The following is a 22,795-nucleotide window of genomic DNA, read 5'->3' as shown; positions in this document are numbered from 1 at the left end:
GTGTGTGTGTGTGTGTGTGTGTCAGCATTTATTCCAGTGTATGGGAACAGAATTATCAGTTCAGCTGGAGGTACAGCGAGTCGGCAATGCCTTCTGTCTGACAGTAGGAACAGGAAAAAAGGTTGCTATAGAAACTAACATTTTATCACAACAGATAAGATCTGTGACAACAGCACCTTTCACCATCACTGACAATTTCCACAACCAGATATATTGTGTATGCTTTTACTGTGGCTATCAGACGGTTATTGAGTGATGTGCCCGTATGCACATTACCCCGGTTCTATCAATCCCCCTTTATAACTTCGTCACATCAGAGTGTTTAGTTTGCATGTAGTAGCTCATCAGTTAATGCCTAAAGCTGCAGTATATTATAAAAATTATATTTTCTTGCAACTATCAAAGCCATTTGGACCCATATCATTTCTACTTTGGTTTCCCCACCTCGTGAAGCAGCTTCTCTAGCTTCTCCTGCAGCTCAGCAAAGTAGGGGGAGGTAACCAGGCCTGTCTGGGACTTGTCCAGACAGTCTCTAACCAGCTCGAACAACTGGTGCTGGATGAAACCCAGCACCCCGTCAGCCAACGGGAGGGAGCTGTCTGGAGAGCAGTGGGTGATAATCTCTAACAAGCGCTCCTCCATCTGGGCTGTGGCCTGCAGGGAGGACAAGCAAAACAAACACACAGTTAAGGCATTTAAAATGGCAAGTAATTATGATTTTTACTCTCTTCAGCACCAAATGTCCACAATACTTCTGTGGGTGGAGTCATATGGTTGTTTATCATTATCAGTGAGTCAACCGTCAGACACCTGCTGAGATTTGTGGCTTTCAAAACTTAGCCTTAGTTTCCATTCTATACTCCGTTTATAGTTTCAAGACACTTCAGATTTCACTACTTTCAGGAGGAGTAACAATCAAACGTTGTCTTGTTAAGGCAAGACAACACGTCTGCAACAAACTGAAAGAAGAGCAATGTACAGTTTCTTTGCTACATGAATGATCTACAGTTGTCTAGTGTGTACCTTTGGGAAACGTTCTCGGTAAACATGGTTCATCATGACAATCTCGTTGTCAAAGGAAACATTGGATCGCCCTGGGCTGCAAGAGAAAAACATCAACACATTAGTATATTTGAAATGGAATACAATATTTATTATGTTTTCATTATATTCATTCATGTATATGAATCAGAATCTAAGAATTGTATTTTTGTTAGTTTTAAAGGCCCCTTTATATCATCATAGGGTGAGGGTCCTCTTCCAAAGGGCCTGCCATGATGCACTGCCATGTTTTTACAGTAGCCCAGAACGAACAAACCAAAACCTCTAGAGAGGGCCGTCCTTTTGACGTTACCTGAAGGCCACCTCAGGTTCTACTACACACATGGAAAGGGAGGGATGAGAGAAGGGGTATTCAGCTGGTGGCAATCTGCAACCTCACTGCTAGATGCCACAAAATCCTACAAATGGGTAACTCACGGTGGTAAGGCTACAATTGGAGTGATTTCACTTTCAGGTTTTGATGTTTCTACACAACAAAAGAGATTTCTTATGGCCAAACAGTGTGAATCATCAACATCACTATTAGTCATTTACTGCAACACCACCCCAGTATTTAGGCCAATGAGACGGTGTATTCTTTACAAAACATCTTGCTTGACGAAGCTTCAAAGAGAACAGATGGAGGAAACATCACATGCAAACAGGCTCCCTAAGCCATTTTTTTGTCATGAAAGATGCTCTGTTAGACTGGATGGCTGCTGCCCAACACACATCTCACAGCTCACTGAGGCTCACTGAGGCTCTCTGCATCAGCCCCCCCCCGCCCCCCTTTGACTACAGTTCAGCAGTTAGATCCCTGAGGCGCTGTTAGCTAGCATGCCCACGCAAGGCACACCATGGTGCCAGAACACAGAGCACTCCGGTATCGCACAAACAGCGCAGAGCAGAGCCAACAGGCATGTGTAATCTATTGGAGGCCCTTTAGACACCAAATGTTGTGTTTGCTTGTGAATTTGTCTTGGTCATACCGATACACAGATATGTCGACATATGACAGTCTACCAGTACATAATGACACCAAGGACCTTATGAACAGTGCAAAACATGCAAGCACTGTCCATTGTTAATTACTGCATTTCATCTATATAAAATATTAATTCCATTGGTTTATTGACCAAGAAACAATAAAAACAAATATTGAGACTTGGTTCACATTGGGTTGTACAACAAGTGGATTTGTTTAACCCACTAACACTTCCCCCATCTCAAAGTGGATCTATGATGTAAGAATTGACACATTAAAAAAGTAAAATTGGCTATCACACACAAGACCAACATTTAAGAAAGACGAAATAATCTATGAATCAGTGATTCATAGTGTGTTTAGAACCAATCGTTGTCTGGCCCCTAACCTGAGACCACCTTGTCGTGGGAGACCCTATTGGGAGCACAAAGCTCCAGACGACACAGCCCTTAGGTTCAATGGAACCATCACCTTACCCTGGTGGAGAGGTTTCTGTGTCCCTAAGAATCTGAGGGCTGTGAAGTCAGGAGTAATGTGTGTGTGTGTGTGTGTGTGTGTGTGTGTGTGTGTGTGTGTGTGTGTGTGTGTGTGTCTGTGTGTGTGTGTGTGTGTGTGTGAGGCAAAGTGGTCTCTGGTGAGGCTCCTATGAATCACCGAGAGGGAGATGGAGTGACCTTGCCCAGAGGAAGCTCGGGGCCCCCCTCTGTTGCATATGCACCAAACAAGAGTTCGGAGTACTCAGCCTTTTTAGAGACCTTGAATGGAGTCCTGTATGGGGATCCAGTGGGGGACTCCATAATAATGCAGGGGGATTTTAACGCACACGCGGGCGATGATAGAGAGGCGTGATTGTGAGTTTGCTTCTGGAAAACTGTTTGACACTTCAGGGGGGGGGGGGGGGGGGAACCATCCAAGCTATGTACCGTAAGGATGGGATGAGGTCGACCTCAACTGTGGAGATAATAGGATGGTGGAAGGAGCACTTTGAGGAACTCCTAAATCCAGCTAACACGTCCTCTATGATAGAGGCAGAGCTGGAGGATGATGGGGTATTTTCGTCAATTTCCCTGGTGGAAGTCGCTGAGGTAGTTAAGCAACTCCACAGTGGCAAAGCCCCAGGGATTGATGTGATCTTTCCAGAAATGCTGAAAGCTCTGGGTGTGGAGGGGCTGTCTTGGTTGACACACCTCTTTAACATTGCGTGAAGATCTGGGACGGTGCCTAGGGAGTGGCAAACCAAAGTGGTGGTTCCCCTGTTCAAAAAGGGGTAAAGTCTACTCCAAGGTGCTGAAAAGAAACAACGGATCAGATTTTCATCTTCATTCTTGCAAGGATCCTGGAGGGAGCCTGGAAGTATGCCCAACCGGTCTACATGCATGTTGTGGATCCAGCCAAAGGCGTATGACCGGGTCCCCCGGGAGACACTGTGGGATGTGCTGCGAGAGTATCGGGTGAGGGTGTCCCTTCTCAGGGCAACCCAATCTCTGTATGACCAAAGCAAGAGCTGTGTTCTCGGCAGTAAGTCAGACTCATTTTAGGTGACTCCCAGGACTACAGTTGCAAGAAAAAGTATGTGGGATTACGTGGAGTTTTGCATGAATTGGTCATAACATGTGCTCTGAACTTCATCTAAGTCACAACAATAGAAAAATGCAGTCTGCTGAAAATAATACCACACAAACATTAGATGTTGCCATGGTTTAATTGAACATAACATGTAAACATTCACAGTGCAGGGAGGAAAAAGTATGTGAACACCTAGCCTAATGAGCCTAAAGAGCTAAATGGAGCCAGGAGTGAGCCAACCTAGACTCAAATCAGTGTGATGATATTGGATGTGTTGCTGACAGCTGTCCTGCCCTTTAGAAACACACAGCTCTTCTGAGTTTATTGGTTTCAAGAAGCACTGTCAGATGTGAACCATGCTTTGCAGAAAAGAGCTCTCAGAAGACCTACGATCAAGATTTGTTGACTTGCATGAAGCTGGAAAGGGTTACAAAAGTATCTCCAAAAGCCTTGATGTTCATGTGTCCACGGTAAGGCAGACTGTCTACAAATGACGAAAGTTTAACACTGTTGTTACTCTCCCTAGGCGTGGTTGTCCTGTACAAATGACAACAAGAGCACAGGGCAGAATGCTTCATGAGGTAAGGAATAATACTAGATTGTCAGCTAAAGACCTACAGAACTCTCTGGCACATGCTAACATAGCACAGAATACGCCTTCTGGAGTGGCCCGGTCAGAGTCCTGACCTCAACCTGATTGAAATGCTGTGGCATGACCCTAAGAGAGTGATTCACACCAGACATCCAAAGAATATTGTTACACTGAAACAGTTTTGTTCCAGAGGAGTGGTCCAAAATTACTCCAGATGGTTGTGCAGGTCTGATCTGCAACTACAGGAAACGTTTGGTTGAGGTTATTGCTGCCAAAGACGGGTCAACTAGTCATAAAGTCCAAAGGTTCACATACTTTTTTCTCCTTGCACTGTGAATGTTTACATGTTATGTTCAATTAAACCATGGCAACATCTAATGTTTGTGTAGTATTATTTTCAGCAGACTGTGATTTTTTATTGTTGTGAATTAGATGAATTTCAGAGCACATTTTATGACCAATTACCACGTACTCCCAAGGGGTTCACATACTTTTCTTGCAACTGTAGGAGGAGGGATTATGTCTCCAACCTGGCCTGGGAACGCCTCGGGATCCCCCGGTCGGAGCTGGTTAATGTGGCTCGGGAAAGGGAAGTTTAGGGTCCCCTGCTGGAGCTGCTCTCCCCACCACCCGATACCGGATAAGCGGACGAAGATGGATGGATATAATAATAATCTAAATGTTTGATTTATTGAGCAATAATTATCTTTTAAGCTTTTTCCTAAAACAAATATATAAATAATATGTAGCATTATAGAGGGCAACAATTCCAATTCAAGATGAATTCAGGTTTAGCTACCTGAGGCTCCGAGAACGTGGTCGTATGACAGTTGAGGGCCGCCCATCCTCGTCAGTCATGCTGTCTGTGCTGCGGAAGTGTTTGAAGAGGAAATGCAGCTCATCTTGTGTTGGCTGGTAGGGAAGCTGGTGAAGACGCTCCTGGGAGGATGAGGAGGACTGCAGCCAAAAAGAGGGATCAAACAGTCATTGAAATGTTAATTTCTAGATTCAACAAGTTAAAATCTTCACATTCAACAGCTGGTATTTTTTTGCTAAAACGCAAGCAACGTTTAGTAACTCATCAGCCAACTTGAGATTTTTATTTTGATAATTACAGGAGTGATAATGACAGTTGCTCATGTAAAGGGAGATGAAATAAGAGCAACACACTGCAATGTTTATACTTTAGATCTTGTGAGGTCAAGCTTAATATGGATCAGCGGCTAGTACCTAACTGATGTCCCAGGAATGCCTTTTCATTGGCATCACTCGTTTTGTCTCCTGCATTTACAACATAAAATGAATGAGGTTATAATTTAAGGTAAATTACTCCATATAACTTGTTTAAAGCAGCATCTGGCTGATTCAAACAGTTACACTTACATATCCACTTTCTACTTTATGACAACAGCAGCATAGTGCACTCTGCGCCAGCAAGAAGCCAACAAAAGCCCCACCAACCAACCAACTGATAATACACCTGTTGAGGATTAAAATGAGACACACAAACTTAGCTGGTGTATGAACTTAGAATAGCAGTCAAAGATGAAAGATTAACCTAATTCCTCTTCAACCAATTTCTTCCATTAATGGTGTAAACAATAATGAGGCCTACAGAGGCATCGTTATTTGTAGAAACAAGTTATTTTCAATGTCTACTAAGGCACTGAGTAAACTCTTTTCAAACTGAACAGGACATGTTGTATGTTGCCTGCAATCTGTTCTATTTTGTGGCCCATGAGTCCAGAACAAAAGGGGCCAGAGGGACGGCATCTGTGAAGTCTCTTTCTAATGCGTTAGTATAAAGAGGGCACTGAAGAGCCCTATTGTCCCCACTGAAGACCCCTATTGTCCCCACTGACCTCGGGGCCTCCTCCGTGACTTCCCCAGAAACTCTCTCACACACACACACACACACACACACACACACACACACACACACACACACACACACACACACACACACACACACACACACACACACACACACACACACACACACACACACACACACACACACACACACACACACACACACACACACACACACACACACACACACACACACACACACACACACACACCTTTTTGCACATTTAAAAAAAACCATCAGATTTAAGGCCAAGTTAAAATAATTACCACAGCTGAAGTTAAGAAATTAAAAAAAATTATTTACTCTGTAAATTGTTAGGCTTTAATGAAAATAATTTAATGTTGTTGTATATGTTATTCAATCCAGTAACTTAAACCACACACACACACTTATTCTCCTCAATAACACGCATACACACAGTCTATGTGTAATACTTCTAACACCAAGTTCCACAGACTGAGAGAATGACTAATTAGCAGATGATGGACGAAAACAATTAGCGGTTTGTCATTTCGGGCTTGGCATTCACCGTCCCTTATTGCATAAACGAATGTGCTATTTGGGCTGAGTGAGGTGTTAGAATTGCCTGGCCGACATCCAGTGACATGTTTTGGGATGACTTACCGAGACAGTGGAGCTTGGTGGGTTGGTTCCATAGCCAGACGAGGGGAGGGATGCCAGGGACCATCTCCGGCCCTCAGCTCTGATAGAAACGGACATGCATGTTACATAAGCCTCAGTAGCTTTGGCTTAGTTAGCATTTCATATGTAAAACTCCTTACATAACAGGCAGCGGAGGAGTCCTGTGACTATAAGAACATGAAATGAATGTCCTTTTATCCAAATCATATACAACAGGGTTATCTTTGTCCTCACTTGATTCAAAGCAGTTCCCTAAGCAAGCTATAACTTAACATGACAGAAACCTTATCTATTTGTGTGAAAAAATATATACTGTAAACATGATAAAAGAATATTAAAAGAAGCTACCTGTCGGCCCGAGCCAAGTGACTGAGATCACGACAGCAATAGAGAGAAAGAGAAATGCAAAAGAAAGAGTTTCAGTGGGTTTTGGGAAGTGATCCTGCGACCCCTGGCATTCAGCTGAGGGATTAGTACTGACATCGTTGCCTTCCTTGCCAGTTTTCATTTGCCCAGATGCAAGGACTAGCAAGCAAAGTAAATTAATTTAAGGATTTAGTTTACATAACAGAAACAAATCTTCACTTCAAAGCATGAACAGAGAAAGGATCTTGGCTCCAGTTTGGAGCAACACCATAACTGAAGTGAAAAACAACATCTAAGGGTTATGTGTTAGAACATTTAGCATGCTGTTTGCAAGCAGAGGAAACAATGAAGTTATTAAACACGAAAAATCACCAGGCAGAATGAAAGCTCAAACAGCGCCATAACATTTGGAATTATATCTTTTATATTCTATTATATTATTTGCTGGAAAAGACTGAAAGAGCAACATCTTAATGCATCTTCACTGTTTATCCACAATGATCTACTCTGATTATCTCTATGAGTTCAGTTTGGTTATGAATTTCAACGGAGGAGCCTCAATAAACAATGACACATAAAATTAATCAAGAGAACCCAATTTCATAAATTGCCTTTGACCTTGATTGTAGGCTACCGTGTTATCTGCTTTGCACCAATTTTCTTAGATGATTTTTTCTTTCTTGTTCCCATTGCATTTAGGGAGGAAGCTCCTGAACTGCTCATGAGTTTTTAACCACTCTTCTTGGAGCGAGACAAGTGTGTTGCCATGGGAACCAGGTTGAATGTGTGAGTGGGCTTCAGGGGTTCCCTCTATCTAACTGAACTCATCCTGCTGAGGAGGAGTTGGCTGGCGGAAGGGGGTGCGGGGGGGAAGGGGGCCTCAGATTCACCTTGCTGCTATTTCTCTCTAGCTTTCATACTGTGGTGAGACATTAGATTTATTTAATTTTAGATTTATTATTTTTGGGGTTCATGTTGTCATATTGTAACAATTCATTTTTTCTTTTAAACAAGTGCCGCATTGACTTGGGAATCAAAATTGACTGTAGATCCTGTACTTTTATGTCAATATACACTTGCTGAAATTGTATTTTGGGAGGGAAACCAGACTAAAAAATAACCAAATGGCAGCCGGTACTTCCAGTTTATAATATCCTCACTCTCTTCTGTGTACTCATTTGCTCATTCACAAGCACTTTGGGATAAAAAAAGGGAACGAGAGATACTGTTTTATTGATACATTTCCAAATAATTACAATTTTCTTTTTTCAGAAATAGATAATACAATCCTGTAAATTTAATTGTTACCCTTTTTATTAACTATTTGAATGAGAAACATTAAATGATTTCAATCAAATGCCCCCCTCCTTTGAGATTCCTTAGAGGTAACAAAACAAATAGATCGCTCCATGGGGGAAAAGATTCAAGCGCGCAGTGCTGACATACCTTCGGGCAAATGGAAAGTTGAGGCAGGTACTGGTCGACACATTTCGAGGGCTGTCTAGAGGGCTGCTCGCAGCTGAAAGAGGAAAGACAAAGTTATTTGCGGTACGAGTCACAGCTGTAACACTAAACTCAGGGAAATAGAACAGAGAAGACCATGGTTGCTATAACAAGTGGAGATGTTCCAGAAATGATTACATCATGTCTATGCAGCAACCCTCAATCACTGCAAAACCTCAGACGGGTCCAATATATCATCTTGGTATTACTTTTCCACAAATAGTCTTGATTCAGAGGGAAGCCTCATCCAGTTTGGTCTCACCAGAGTCTAGAAGCCTAGCTGGTGGAGTACCAATTTGGACAAAAGAGAGACCCAATTAGATCCTGACTCCACTCTGGGATTAGATAATCCTCAGCATGATTGAGTTTAAGACAGAGCCCATCCACATATTGTTGATATGAGGAGCTCTTGAGCAAAACTCTTTTCATAGAGCGCAGCTGCTTCATAGCATTAGGTGCTGTACACATTAACGTTGTTAACACTGTGTCCTTTAGCAACATCAAGCAGTGCAGATGGTTGGTCTGTGTGTCCAGCAGAGGCTGAACCAGGGCTGAGTTATAATGGTAGAATACACAATTTTCAATATTCTGATCCAAATTAAATCAGTATCAAATACTGATACTGATCTGGACAGATAATCATATTTACTGTAGCAAAATCTCAATCTGTTTTTAAACAATACGTACATGCAGAAGAGCACAGATGAGTCCATTCTGCTGAGATTAAATAACAAGAGCTTGCTAGATGAAACTGCAGCGGAAGTAGAGACGATGTCAACACTAGTACGGTTTGTTGCAGCAGCGCACCTGTTGGGACATGTTGGGATTTAAAAGGATACTAAAAGTTGCAGCAGATCTTACCTGTGTGGAGTGAGAGCGGGGAGAGCGGCCGGGACAGCGTGGGTGACGGCGTCCCGACACCGAGGCTCTTTCTGTTGCTGCTGCGACAGCTGGAGCACAAACAGGGAAAAAAAAGAGAAAAGTCAACAGACTGCCATCCTCATCCCTAATCTGCATGTCTTCACGATATCACACACATTTGTATGAAATTGCCTCTGTGGTAGTTTGCATGACCCATGAGCCAATTAAATCTGTTTTAACACAACAGAGGAAATTATTACCAACGGTTAAGATGAATGATTAGACCTGGTGTGTTCCTTTAAACTGAGTGTAATTATTTTAATTTCTCCAACTGTGATTAAATGTTCGACTCATGCAGTGCTTTAATCAGCATGTGTTTTATGTAAATGTGTATTTATGTGTATTGAACAGCAGCTTTATGCCACAAAAGACATGTTATGACATTGTAACACATATACAGATAAGTTTATTTAATTTCAGAACGTCATTGTATTTTAATTTAGTTATTAGTTTATTTTTTGCACTTTATTTTATTTTAGTTTCCTGACTAATTAAAGTTGTTTCTGAGAAGCCTATATAACTGTGTAGGACTACTTGTTTGAAGAAAGACACTTCGCATAGCATGATAGACCTCCCTGATTCAACAAAAGGAGATGAAGCTAAGAAAGGAAGATTTGTTTTGATTTTTAAATAATGTATAAATTGGGAACCCTCTTTGCGTGTGTCCCCACACATGTGCAGTATGTCAATCTTTTCACTTTTTTAAATTATTATTTATTTTTTGTTACTGCAAAGGAAACGTAGCAAAAAAGGTACCATTAGGTACGGGAATTAATTTTGAGGTACCAGTAAAATGTTACCTAAGCCACAGCACGATGCACTGTAGCGGCTTCTCCAGCAGGCTGAGCCCATAACTCTATGACTGATCCAGGCTGCCTCCTTCCCTGCCTTTGCTATCAGGATGAGTGGCGGTTCAAAGGAACAAAGGGGACACGCCGAATCACTAATTACAACCGACCCGTGACTGATTGAACCGTACTTATAGTTAGATAAAGTTGTGGGGGGAAAATACAGGAAAACAAGCAATCGGCCTGTTCTGAAGAAGCAGACACTCAAAACGAGCAATGCACCGGTTGTTCCAATTAAGAAACAGGATTATTGCGGGAGTATCCAACAGGCCTTTCTTCTGCACTAATACAACACAAATGTAGTGTGGAGACAGGTCTTCAAAAGAATGCAAACCAGTTAACCTTCAGATAGCGCCAGGTAAACAAGGGCGTTCACGGTGATCCTTAACTAAACAGTGCTGGCAACACCAGTGTAGTACAATGGCCCACTATATTGTTGTTTGGTAAGATTTACAAATATCAATACTTTCTTTGTTTTACTCAATTACTTTCTACTAGGGCTGCAACTGATGATTATTTAAATATATATATATATTTTTCGATAATTGAAAGATTGTTTTTCTGTAAAATAAAAAAAAATAAAAAAAAATGATATTAAGTGTTTTTCAGTCAGTTGCTGAGTGCCAGGCTTTATAATATCAGCTAGCACCTCTCCTTCTTGTTTTTTTTTTCTTTCCATTCAGCATCAAAATTACACTCCACCAAAAATACACACTTTATGGTCCAGGGCGGATGGGTGTTATAATACTTAGCAAGTAGAACTGAGATTTCTTTGTCTCTTCCCACTGAGATTTAACTCCACCAATGAGATTATTTCCCCTTTCAGAGCAGCTCTGCCTTGAAAGATGTTTATGTAACTATAACTCTAATCTGCAGTATGTCCCCGTCAGTCGAGCAGGGAAAACTGATGAGAGCCAAAATACAAAGAGGAAAACGTCTGTCAACAGACTCAAGGCTGAAGGGACAGTCTGCACCGCGCAGCAACAGCATGCCCAGCTTGAGCTACAGATGTTCAAGACTCTCTCTGTGTGTGTGTGTGTGTGTGTGTGTGTGTGTGTGTAAAGGACAGGAGGGAGTGTTAAATTATTGTCTGATCTTGAAAAGAAGGGGCAAGCTTTGACCGATAATCAACTGAGCACATTGTGACACCAGGGTGAACAGTCCAATACAGCGCTGACCTAATTATTCAATCAATCAATTATTAGACTGACATAAAATTAACCACCTATTTTGATAATTGCCGAATTATCAAATCTAAGAAAAATGCCTAATATTGTCTGGCTGCAGCTTCTCATATATTGGGAGTTTTCTTTCTTGTACAGCCCATAAATTCAATATGTTGAACATGCAATTTGACAACCTCAGGCTCTGACATTTTATAGACCTAAACCATGCATCTTAAAAATGATTGTTTGCAGCCCTATACTTGTCAAGTATTTACAGTTTTCAACTTCTGAAATGTGAGGATTTGCTGCTTTTCTTTGTTTCACAATGTAGCAAATTGAATATATTTTGACATTAGACTGTTGATCTGACCAAACTAGCAATGTGAACACAATACCTTGGGCTCTGTGTGATTTTAACAGGAATAATCCCTCATCTCTGATTCTCTGAATCTTTGATTAACCAAAAAGATACTGACAGATAAAACTGTAAATAAGATAATCATTATATCAAACAGGCTGTCATCCAGTGGCATGGTCCCTATCAGACGGTGAACAGCTGCAGGTTTTATCTCCAGTTATAACAGTAAGCATGACAAACAATTAACTGTGACTTTCAGTGAGTAACTATCATCACACCAATAGCCACCAATATAAACAGAGTTTGCAAATAGAGGGGTTTTTCTTCATATAAAATACCTTTTGGGGTCTTTATTTAGATTAGTATGGTACTGTGATTCCATACATAGAATAAAGGCAACAACCAACTAGCTAGCTAGTTGGTTGTTGCCTTCATTCATAAGGAAATTATAGACCTGCTCTAATGTTAACTAACGTTACATCCAATGTCTGACAAAGAAAACAGCATGTTGTGTCTAGTATTCGGAGGCATTACCACTGGGAATATTTATTTTAGAACACATATTAGCTAACCAACAACTGTATACTTTCAGCTAAGTTATTCTCTGAACAAAGCTGTGTGTCACAAACCCATGCCGAGCAAACAGGATTGGTCAACTCTAGCTAGGGGGCATCTTATGTTGGCAATGTTTTAACACAACGTCACTATAAAAGCATTACCATTAAGACGTGTGAGACATGAGCATTTTAACATATAAAGCCAAGCTACAGAAACGGGTAAACTCCGGATGAGTAACGTTACCTTTTTGAGCGCTTCAGTAAAGCTCTCGGAACATATTGAGACTTGTTCTGGTTTGGCACCGCAGACCAGTGACTTGGATCCGACATGCTGGAGGACTTTCTTGCATTTATAGCCCAGTTTCAAAGGTAATGGTGATTTCAGCTCGGATTTAGCTAAGTGAAACCCGCTCCCACTACTGCTGCTGCGGCTGCTGCTGCTCTCCCCACCATTGCATCCTCTTCTCGGCGGTTCCTTTTGTATTCTGCGTTCCTCGTGCAGTCCCAACGGCCCGGGAGCTGCCGTTACATCCTCCGGTCGGCTCTCTCACCACGGTCTTGTCCCCGAAACATCTCCTCCATGTCGGTTTGTTTGGCGTGTGTGTAATGCCGTTCACACAGCAGCAGCACACTTTAGTTTGGCCAAACAGACGCTGCTGGTTGCTTGCTTGTCCGTCTGTGCGAGCAAGCAGTAGCGTGATGCTGCGTTCAAGTGCTGCTCGTTACCTCCGGCTTCTTACTGCTGCAAAAATCTGCTAAACTTTGGGCTGCAGCCAACGATAATTTCGTTTGAAAATCTGAAAGCAGTGATCCTTTTGGCATTTCTGCTTGATAATTGACTTGTTCTTTTGGCCGATTGTCAAAACATAACCTACATATTAGAGTGGTGCCTTGCCCGCAAAGCAAACATTTTAAGTTTTGACTAAAAGTAGCTTAGCCTAAACCAAATTACACTTAGATAACAATATTTAGAAAAATGTGATGAAAGACAGCAGGTATTTTTCCTCCACAGGCTGAGGAGGTTCAACATTGACTCCAGGATGCTCTGCAACCACAGTGCACTATCGAGAGTATCCTGACTGGCTGCATCACCGCCCTCAACAGTAAGCTTTACAGAGGGTGGAAACTGCCAGGACGGAGCTGGAGGACCTTAACTTGTTGCTCAAGTGCCACAAAACCACTAAAACCTGAACATAGCCTGCCTTTAAATAAACATTTTTTCCTCTAATAAACACCTTCACTATTGTTAGGCTGCAATAGTTTGACAATATTACACGGCTGAGTGGTGGCAATGGTCATAGACGGCCATGTTCCTGTTCTTTTTGCAGGGTCATGATCCTTATTGCTACAGTTATCCACTTTCATGACGGTAGGCAACATAGAAAATACACATCAATACAATTGTTATAGAGTTCTTTTTTTAGAATCGATAACTAAAAACTGTGATGTAATCCTATGATAATAAGTAATATGTTATGTGAATTTCACTTTCTGAACTTGTAGATATTTTGAGCTGCTTTTTACTTTTCCATTGAAATGGTTGCAAAAGTTACAGACAATGCACTACATCAGACTAATTCAAATACATGGGATGTTTTTGAGACATTGCCAAAGGATGTTGTATTATTTTAAAATGTTTAGCTAAAGGGACCCTGAAGAATGTTTTAAGAGCAATTTATGGAAAAATGTAGCGTAAGATATAATCTGCGCTATGTACAACGTTAGAATAGGGCATTTCCATAGTAGGACAGAATGTTTGCAGGCCTATGTGTGGTTGTGCGTTAAACAGGCAGAGTAGCCTGATTTCTCAAAGTTAGTAATAGTCAAAACCATTGCCTCAGAATCACTCTCTTCAAAGTTACCTCTTTGGTCACTTGTGCATTCATATCCTGTGGCCAATTTCCTACAGAACCTGAAAGCACCGTAAGATGTTGTTGGGTTATACCATGAGGAGTCTGATAGAGGGAGGATTCTAGCCAAACTTTGAAACAGTGGTACATTCCACTGCATAGCGTGAATTAGCGTGAAAAAAATTAAATGTCTGAAAATATACATTAATATGAAACACTGTGCCTTCCACATGTATGTTTAACACTAAAACATGATGTATACAATTAATATTCCCCCAGTTCAGCTCAGTTTTAAACAACATTATGTAGTAGGATGGTTCCAGCTCTGTCTCTCTTTCAGCTTTTTAGCTAAGGGGTAATTTTCCTAAAACAATCGAAGACACCCGCCTTACACAAAAGTAGTACTATTTATATGCAGTACAACTGATGTATTCACAAAGTGAGGAGAACTGTATGTGTGCTTATTATAATGATTACAATTAGTACGCTGAACATTTGTGGATTTCACTAGCTTTCCTTTATATAAACATCATAACATTAACATTATTAATTGATGCTATCTGCATTTACTCTCACGAGTGTCCATTTTGTCAAATGATCTCCTCACCCTTGGCTACTTCTAAATATAGACATTTCTTTTTACCAGCACTTGACTTTTTAGTTGCACTTTAAGTGTTTGGTTCACTCCTATTTCACATACTGCTGATTGCATCTCAAACATAGATGGAAATGATTACTTGTTAATTTGATTACGCTTTGATTACTGTAAGTCCCTCTTTGTATAGTTTGGCAATTTACTCTGGTTCCCCATTAATTTAGAATTTTAATTCAAACTTCTCCTCACATTTGCATTCACATCTGCATTGTCAGGTCACATCATGGTAATCTATTACAGCTGTATCCACAGTAGGCAGCTGAGGTCATAAGATCATGGCATATTAGTTACATCTGATCAATATTGGTGTGGCTGCTAAACTGTCAAAATCTTAAAAAAGCATTTGTTTAGGTTATTTGTCTCTATTTGTTTGTACAGTACTTTCATGTTGCTTTAAAGCATTTCATGTCTTATTTTGTATTTTAGAACGCTGCTTCATCAAGGTGGCATAACAATAAAATGACAAAAGTGTATAATATGCTGCACTTTCCCAATACACTTAAATCCTACACCAGGTACCAGGCAGCCCGTGTGTCATCTCTGCATCCATGCCATCAAGGCAAACCTCAAATTCAGTGTATCAGAGTCAAAGGGGGATGCCAGGGAGCAATTTACTTGCATACAAATATAGAATCTGATGCAAGAAAATGAACATGTTTCTAGATGGTGAACAACACGGACGTGGTCTCCAATGCAAAATGTTGTGAAGAATGATGCCAACAAATGTGAGTTCTGTCATACTGTCGCATCAGAAACTGTTGCATGTGAAAACTGTGTTGTGTTAAGGAATTCCTGTTTATGGCATTTCATTTTCGCATTTTGCTAATTTTTCAACAGAGAAAATGGGATCCTGTGTACAGTGTGTGGTGTGACAGCATAGCACTGCTCACACATCCAGAGACACGCTGGATGCAGCCGCTTCTGTTTGCAGTGTTGCCTTCCTCCACTGCACCCAGCATCGTTGCCAAGCAACCCACATAGACTTAGAGACAACTAATAAACGATGGATCTTCACTGGTGAAACAAAAGCACCTTAATATACAAAAAGCAACTCAGAATTATTGCCTATTTCCTTTCTTTCCATAATTATTCCATTTACATTTCAAACTTTTTATGAAGTTATACTGTGTGATCTGTAATTAGAAAACCACACATCAAACACTGAGGGCAGCTGTTAATTTGACTGTTGTTGTTCAGTCAGGGTTTAAAAATGTAGTTATGATCTTCGTCAGCAGATGGACTTTGGCTAAGTTGTCCTAAAATTACAGATGTTCAAATGACAAGATCGTGTGATATGTTTTAAAGTGCTAAATAGACATTGTGGTGAGATTGTCTTTCTTTTTTTAATCAAATATCCAGATAACAAAAAATATTATTTTTAAGCAGCATCTATGATTTATGTTACCAACGTTGTATTATATAGTCAAAACATTTTTTGTGACATTGAAAATAATGTGGAATTTTCCTACAGTAGAAATTAGTGGGAGTAAAATTGCTGGGTACTGGAGTTTTTAGCAAACATGACTCAAAAAGGAGAAAATCGTTTTTTTTTAGTTAAGGGACTACTTTGAACAGTGGATTAATACACATTTGGTGCTCTATTGAGTATTTGTGACAAAAGGATGATTGAATTTGTCGTAATTATGTGACTTGTCAACCAATGCAAAAAGGAGGCTAATTTCTGTGTTTCTGTGTTTTTAGACCAAATAGCGTCATCAGGCTTTAGCTACTCTTTATGTGGATCTGTTGATTGTTGGTTTTTGTGGTGAACCAACTCATTGATGAGAGCCTTTTTGTGCACTTAACATATTCAGTCCATAGAAACAGTCTGTGTGTGACCTGGCTGTCTTACCTCCAGGGATGAAGGGTTTGTAAGGGGCTGCAGGGACTGCAGGGGCTGCATGGGCTCAGGAGGGTGGGGCTCTGGCATGTGGGCGACAAACTGTAAGGCAAGACATGATCGCATGGATTAGTGCGCTGACTCAGTACCTCAGCACACTGGCATCGAGGGTTACAAGTTGATGCCTGCTTCTTGTTGGCAGACATCAACAGCCGAGTGTGACAGACAGACACTCACCAACTGTGTGCAGGGTGATGCTGCTGTCTCTCTCTTAGCATTGTTTCACTACAGGGTGGTTGGATGCAACACTGGGTGCATCTGATTAGTTGGCTTCTAACCTCTCATGAGCTCTTACTGTACACCACCGGAAGTTGGCAGCTGTGTGTCAACACACCAAAAAGGAAGTTGCCAACATATGTTTACTAAACTTCTAATGCAACAAGTAAAAGTGTAAGAGAGTGTGTGACATCTGGGAACACACTGTGTGTCATAATGTTGAGGCTTGCCTTCAGATCCCCAATAACAATAAATGTCGGGTTCCTGTTAATTCCTGTTATTTAAAAAGAAAATCCTTAGACTGTACTTTTTAAAATAAAATGTTCTCTATCATTTCAAATCTCAATTCACTATAGCTTTGCATCAAAATATGCATGCTCAGCCATCCTAAGGTCTATGTCTACCTGATGCTGACCCAGTGCAGAAGCTGTTTTCTATTGATTTTCCTGCTCACATGTAAGCTCTGCCTTGTGGGCTCCACAGTGCTGCTATTGTCTCAGTGCTGCAGAGGCTTCTCAGTGCTAAACACAGCACCGGCTACCAAAGCACTAATGAACGTGTTGTCATAGTAATGCAGGGAGGAAGGTTGAAAAAACAACTCCTTGCACAAAGACACCTCATTCTGTTGTGTCAGCTCATAATTACACAATGCATGCAACTCATTACGTTGTATTTTATCTTAACATATTTTCTCTGTCAGACCCCTGAACCGAAGCCCTCCACGATGCTTAAGTGAGTAATCACTCGTCATTTTCACTTTGCATTTCCATTTTGTAGCCACTTCAAGTGTGTAAACTGAGTAGAAAATCTCAGACTGACTCATTGGTGACATTCACACTGAATTTCTGATTTGTGCAAATGTTCAAGAAATTAAGTGCAGTGGCAGCTACAAAGGTAGCAAGATGGCAGCAGGATTGTCTTCACTGCCAAAGTAACAATTGTTCAATTGTATTCAGAAGTATCGGCATATTTTAAGATATTCTAGTCATATTGTTGCACATCACTCGGAGGGTAAAATATTTAAACTATTAATATGAATCTCAAAAGAAGGACACTGCTTTAAGACATCTTTTGTAAAAATGCATCTTACAAAAAGTTTAATGTGTACCTAAATAATTGCAAAGCACAATTTTCTGAACACATATGACAAGTTTATGCCATGCTTGTAATTTTTTTCAGTGCTGGAGTTGAATGAGCCCATCCTGAAACCTATATGTCAGATCTGTTTCAAGCAGACATGTGTCTGAATCGTCCACCAACAGTCACAAGTTAAACCCTGAAACCCTCCCTGCTTGCCAATCGTGAAACCTCTTCTGTATCAACGCCGGAGCAGCCAAGAGCCTAAAACTTAAAATGAGACAAAAACAGTGCATGATCTGCTGCGATGATCGACGGAGGAGGGAGACTGATGGATCAGAGAATGGGGATGTGAGCAGGGAGCTCCTACGCCTTATGGATCAGCATCAAGTCATCTAGCCTTTTTTTCCCACAAAAAAAGAGGCTACATTCCCTCTGGAGGAAGAGTGGGTAGACATAAGACTGCAGCCATGTTCTTTAATAGAGATAGAATTCACAGGATGACAATTACATGGAAAACAAATATCTGTTGTGCTTAAGATTGAGAGCCATTTGTCTGTCTTAGTGCTGTGAGGGCGAGCATATGCTTCATGCAGGAATCGTGGACTTTATCTGAGGTTAAAACAAGGAGACAATAGAGCTGGGAAAACATACACATCATGGTGACAGAATTAAACATGAGGCATGCCCTGTGCTTCTGGAAGAAAAAAAATCCAACGGTCCGATCAAAGCAAAAGATCTGTAAAACTGAACAGGGTGGAGAAACTGACAGACATGAGCCCACTGATATTTGCACTGCCTGAAACGTTAGACAAAAGAACTCCTCATCTTCACAAGTTTTCTGTTGTTTCAGTGGTTTGGTTTTACAAGTTTAACCAGCCATACATAAACAAAACTAGGAAAATGGATTTCTCTATAGGCTACATTCAGGGTGGTAAATTAGTTAAAGATGAACACACAGCCAGGAACACTTCTTAAATGCAGCCCTGCTATCAAAAATACAAAATAGAAGAGGAAATTAAAAGCTGGTGTCTTGGCAAATGTCATCACGGTGGGAGAAAGCTTGAGGTATTATTTGGCCTTTCAATCAGATTCAACTACTATTTTGATCTCACAGCTTTAGTGGTGGTTGTTGTTCTGTTGGTTTAACTGCAGCCACTTCAAAAGTATGCTTGTTGACACTGGGAAACCATTAAGACTTGATGCGTAGGTGATGCTACATTATTATTTCAATCTTAATACAACTTTTTTTTTTTTTTACAAGTTTTATACGACAGATAGCGGTTTGACACCAGCACCAGACGATAAAAATTAAAAGCAGAACTTACTCCAGTGTCAGAGAGGGGATCTTCAGTTTATCTCGCCTCGACTTCATTCTTGCTGATCATCAAGCGGGGGCTTCACTTACGGTCTCACGGCCGGCTTCCAGCCACTCATCGCTGCGGTGCGTGACTAAAAATAACCTGTTAAACAGAGTATCGTTCACCAGCGACTTTCGCGGATCCCACTAATATTGTCCCGTGTAAATAAATACAGTAAAACGTAGTTACATTTAAAAATCAATTGACGCGCTACTGCAGTTTTACGCGTTTCGCCTCTCGTCTGTCTCCAGGGCGTACTAGTGTACGACTGCCACAAAACCGAGGGAGCGACGGGTCACCGCTAACCCCCATGTGACTGGTGGGAAGGTAGAGAGGAAGGGAGGGAGAGAGGGGGGGAGTCTATTGGAGAGGGTGGCTAAAACAATTTGGGCGGTGGGTGAATGTCAACACAGGACAGGTTGGGTGAGAACGATGGGAAAAGGTAACGTTGGGGCTGAAATGTAGGTTCACTAACCTGGTTGTTCCGGTTTCACTGAATAAAAAAGAGGGGACCACTGTTAAAGTCATAAAAATATAACGTCTCATCATGTAATGGAACGTGTTCTGTCACGCTGCCTCTTTTTCCAGCATATTATCCGTGTAATAGATTACCACAATGACACGACGCCAAAATAAGAGCGTTTACTCTGTATCCTATTGTTTGATGACAGCATCTATAAATCCATGATTTCTTTCTCTGTGCGCTGAAACAAAATGAAGCAGAGCCGGGAACACTGAGGCTGCTGGTCGTGATGAGGCTGGGGAATACCTCCGCTAGAAACCGTGACAGCTGCTACACATGATGCGTTTCTCACTCTCTCTGCTGTGTATGTGTGTGTGTGTGTGTGTTTGACTGTGTTTGAGATCCAGTAATTTCATACTTGAAAGTCAATTTGTGAGCATCCAATCTGAAGGCTGTGTGTGTGTGTGTGTGTGTGTGTGTGTGTGTGTGTGTGTGTGTGTGTGTGTGTGTGTGTGTGTGTGTGTGTGTTTGTGTTTGTGTGTGTGTGTGTCAGCATTGTTTCAATGGAATGCCTGTATTTCCAACGCAATGACAACAGTGTCTTCCTGGTTGCTAGGGATCTGGTGATGGTTTGCCTGGGTTGCTGTAGGACTTGAGTTGTCCAGCAACACACACAAACAGAGTCAGTCTTCCTCCAGCATGATTGACATGCTAAGCCTATACAGCATATTTACTTGTAGGATTCACCAGTATGCTTCTTGTTGACTTGAGGGTTCTTTAAGTCCTTTACAACCTCTAATCCAATAATGTAGGCTTTACATTATATGCCATGATATTCTTACTCTATTGTTGTTAGAAGCAGTTTGGTTTAACTGGGGAGTTTACTGTAAGTGTATAACTGGTATTTCCACCTTGACAATGAAAAGAAAAATCCAATTATCCAGTCCAGTCACATGTTGGAAGACTTCAGTTGATGTCTTGAGAGAGTGGTAGGCTAAATCATGTACAGCTCAAATTAAGTGGCATCGGTCCTCAGCACTGGTTGAGAGATCACAATGACAAAAAATGAAAATTGCGGGATGGCTTTGCCTATGTGTCTGAAACCACCTGGTGGGGGGTGTCTTGGTAATTGTTTTTTTAGATCAGAATTTAATAGCATAGTTGGTTTCTCAGTTACCATGGCGATAACAGCTTTGTACTCTCCTCTTCTGTGTGTGCTTCCTCCCATCTCCGCTGCTCAGATGAAGCTTAGCTAAACGTTGTTTTCAACAACTGTCCCTGGGTAAATGGCAAGTTAGATTCTGGGGTGAATACGCTATACTGGACTGTTAACAATTACATTATTATTAATATATTAATACAATTGTCATTATTATTATTATTAATAAGTACATTAAAATTATGTAATGTTTAACATTACATCATGTTTTGTTTTGAAACAACCATAAAAATGGAACGGTTTATAACACAGGAAATGAGTTAGTAGGCTACTATAGCTTGCACGTTTCTTTCTGATACATCAGACAAATACAAAAGCTATGGGTTCTTGTATGAGCTAATATGTACTACATCATATTAAATACCGAAACATTTTTCCACACAATATGGTTGGAAAAATTGCCTGGATTAATATCATGCAGCTAAAAACATAAATTTAAAAAAGTGTGTAGAGTTCCTCTTAAAAATGTGTTTCCACAGAAGCTCAGACTAATGCTTTATGGGTTCCTGTAGGGCTCACACACATCCAAAATCTCACCCACAGATATTGAAGGCTTCAATACCAAGAGAGAGGACTCACTCACACATCACTGCACACCAAAACCGGTGCAACGTGAGGGGCAGCATTGTTGCCCCTTACTGACAACTCCTGAACACGTGATGGTTAGTACTAACAAGAATAGATTGACAGTATGCTAAACAAACGATAACAACAGCCAAAGTGTACATCGCATATAAAACATGCAAAGCTTGCCATCCCAAGCTAGACTATCTGTCCAATCTGGATTTTCTGTTGCACGACTAAAACAACTTTTGAAGGTACACATGTTGCACCAAGACAAGTTTCTTCCAGAGGCTTTTGCAGAGGCGCCTTTGCACGGTCTAGAGCTTAGTGCCGCCCATGACTATTGTGATTGGTTTAAAGAAATTAATTTTAATTGTGTTGCTATGAAATACATATTTTTATACACACTGCATGGTATATCTGTTTCAGTTATCACTGTTTTGAATGACATTAATGTTCAGAAACACTCTCTTTGTTAACAAAAATCTGTCTTTATTGCCCAATAAAGTAAACATAACAGGCAAAAACCTTTTATAAAATATATTATATTACAAAATCATTATCAAATATTAGAACCATACCTTACATGTCATACACATAAAAAAGGCACTCAAATGTGTAAAACTCAAAAAAGACACACAAGACTACAAACAAACAAATAAATAACAGCTATTCGGATATTCCAGTCCACAGTCGGATGTCCTGTAACCAACAACAATATACAGGTGCATGAACAGGAATTCATTACAAATGATTGCAATAATACAGTAGCTACCAATACAATGATGAATGGCTACAACATGAACACATGACTCACTCCCAATGTTGCTTTGCAGCATATTTTGATTTAATAAACTTGAGCCCCAAAGTGGATCAGCTGCTGTGTCTTCCTGAAATGTAAAGCACATATTGGTGTCTCCAAAGCAAGTAATGGTATGCACTGTTATCAAACAAACTTTGCTGCTAATAGAGTTTATTTGAAACAGTAAACATGCATTTAAAGCACTTAAAGAAGAGAAATGTGGGTCTGTAGCAATAAATTGTTAAAAACGTTTCAATTAAGAACATGATT

At 40.7% G+C, this 22,795-nt stretch overlaps 1 protein-coding gene and 1 long non-coding RNA gene across 5 annotated transcripts in view; one reads left to right on the top strand and one right to left on the bottom strand.

Moving 5' to 3' along the window:
• The window catches only part of mast3b (microtubule associated serine/threonine kinase 3b), a 35,287-nt gene extending 15,520 nt beyond the window's left edge, over window positions 1–19,767 (bottom strand). Inside the window, exons 1-9 of one of the 4 annotated variants that reach the window (XM_034880999.1) lie at window positions 19,445–19,491; window positions 16,776–16,865; window positions 9,430–9,518; window positions 8,512–8,584; window positions 7,048–7,068; window positions 6,682–6,760; window positions 4,984–5,141; window positions 1,024–1,099; window positions 445–654 (exon numbers count right to left, since the gene is read on the bottom strand). In XM_034880999.1, the coding sequence (XP_034736890.1) occupies window positions 445–654; window positions 1,024–1,099; window positions 4,984–5,141; window positions 6,682–6,760; window positions 7,048–7,068; window positions 8,512–8,584; window positions 9,430–9,518; window positions 16,776–16,865; window positions 19,445–19,491 (843 nt within the window). Of the gene's footprint in view, window positions 1–444; window positions 655–1,023; window positions 1,100–4,983; window positions 5,142–6,681; window positions 6,761–7,047; window positions 7,069–8,511; window positions 8,585–9,429; window positions 9,519–12,662; window positions 13,122–16,775; window positions 16,866–19,444 lie in introns of those variants that run through there. The other 3 variants (XM_034881000.1, XM_034881002.1, XM_034881003.1) reach the window with 3 other exon arrangements.
• Window positions 1,301–16,421, top strand: LOC117950211. The gene is made up of 3 exons (XR_004657844.1): window positions 1,301–1,470; window positions 2,793–2,796; window positions 16,411–16,421. It is a non-coding gene; the product is annotated as an uncharacterized LOC117950211 (long non-coding RNA).
• Window positions 19,768–22,795: the final 3,028 nt, after the last annotated feature.

This window comes from Etheostoma cragini, chromosome 9 (genome assembly GCF_013103735.1).
Source record: "Etheostoma cragini isolate CJK2018 chromosome 9, CSU_Ecrag_1.0, whole genome shotgun sequence".
Classification (NCBI taxonomy): domain Eukaryota; kingdom Metazoa; phylum Chordata; class Actinopteri; order Perciformes; family Percidae; genus Etheostoma; species Etheostoma cragini.
The sequence above is the reverse complement of the archived record's forward strand: the minus strand, read 5'-3'. Positions and strand labels throughout refer to the sequence as shown.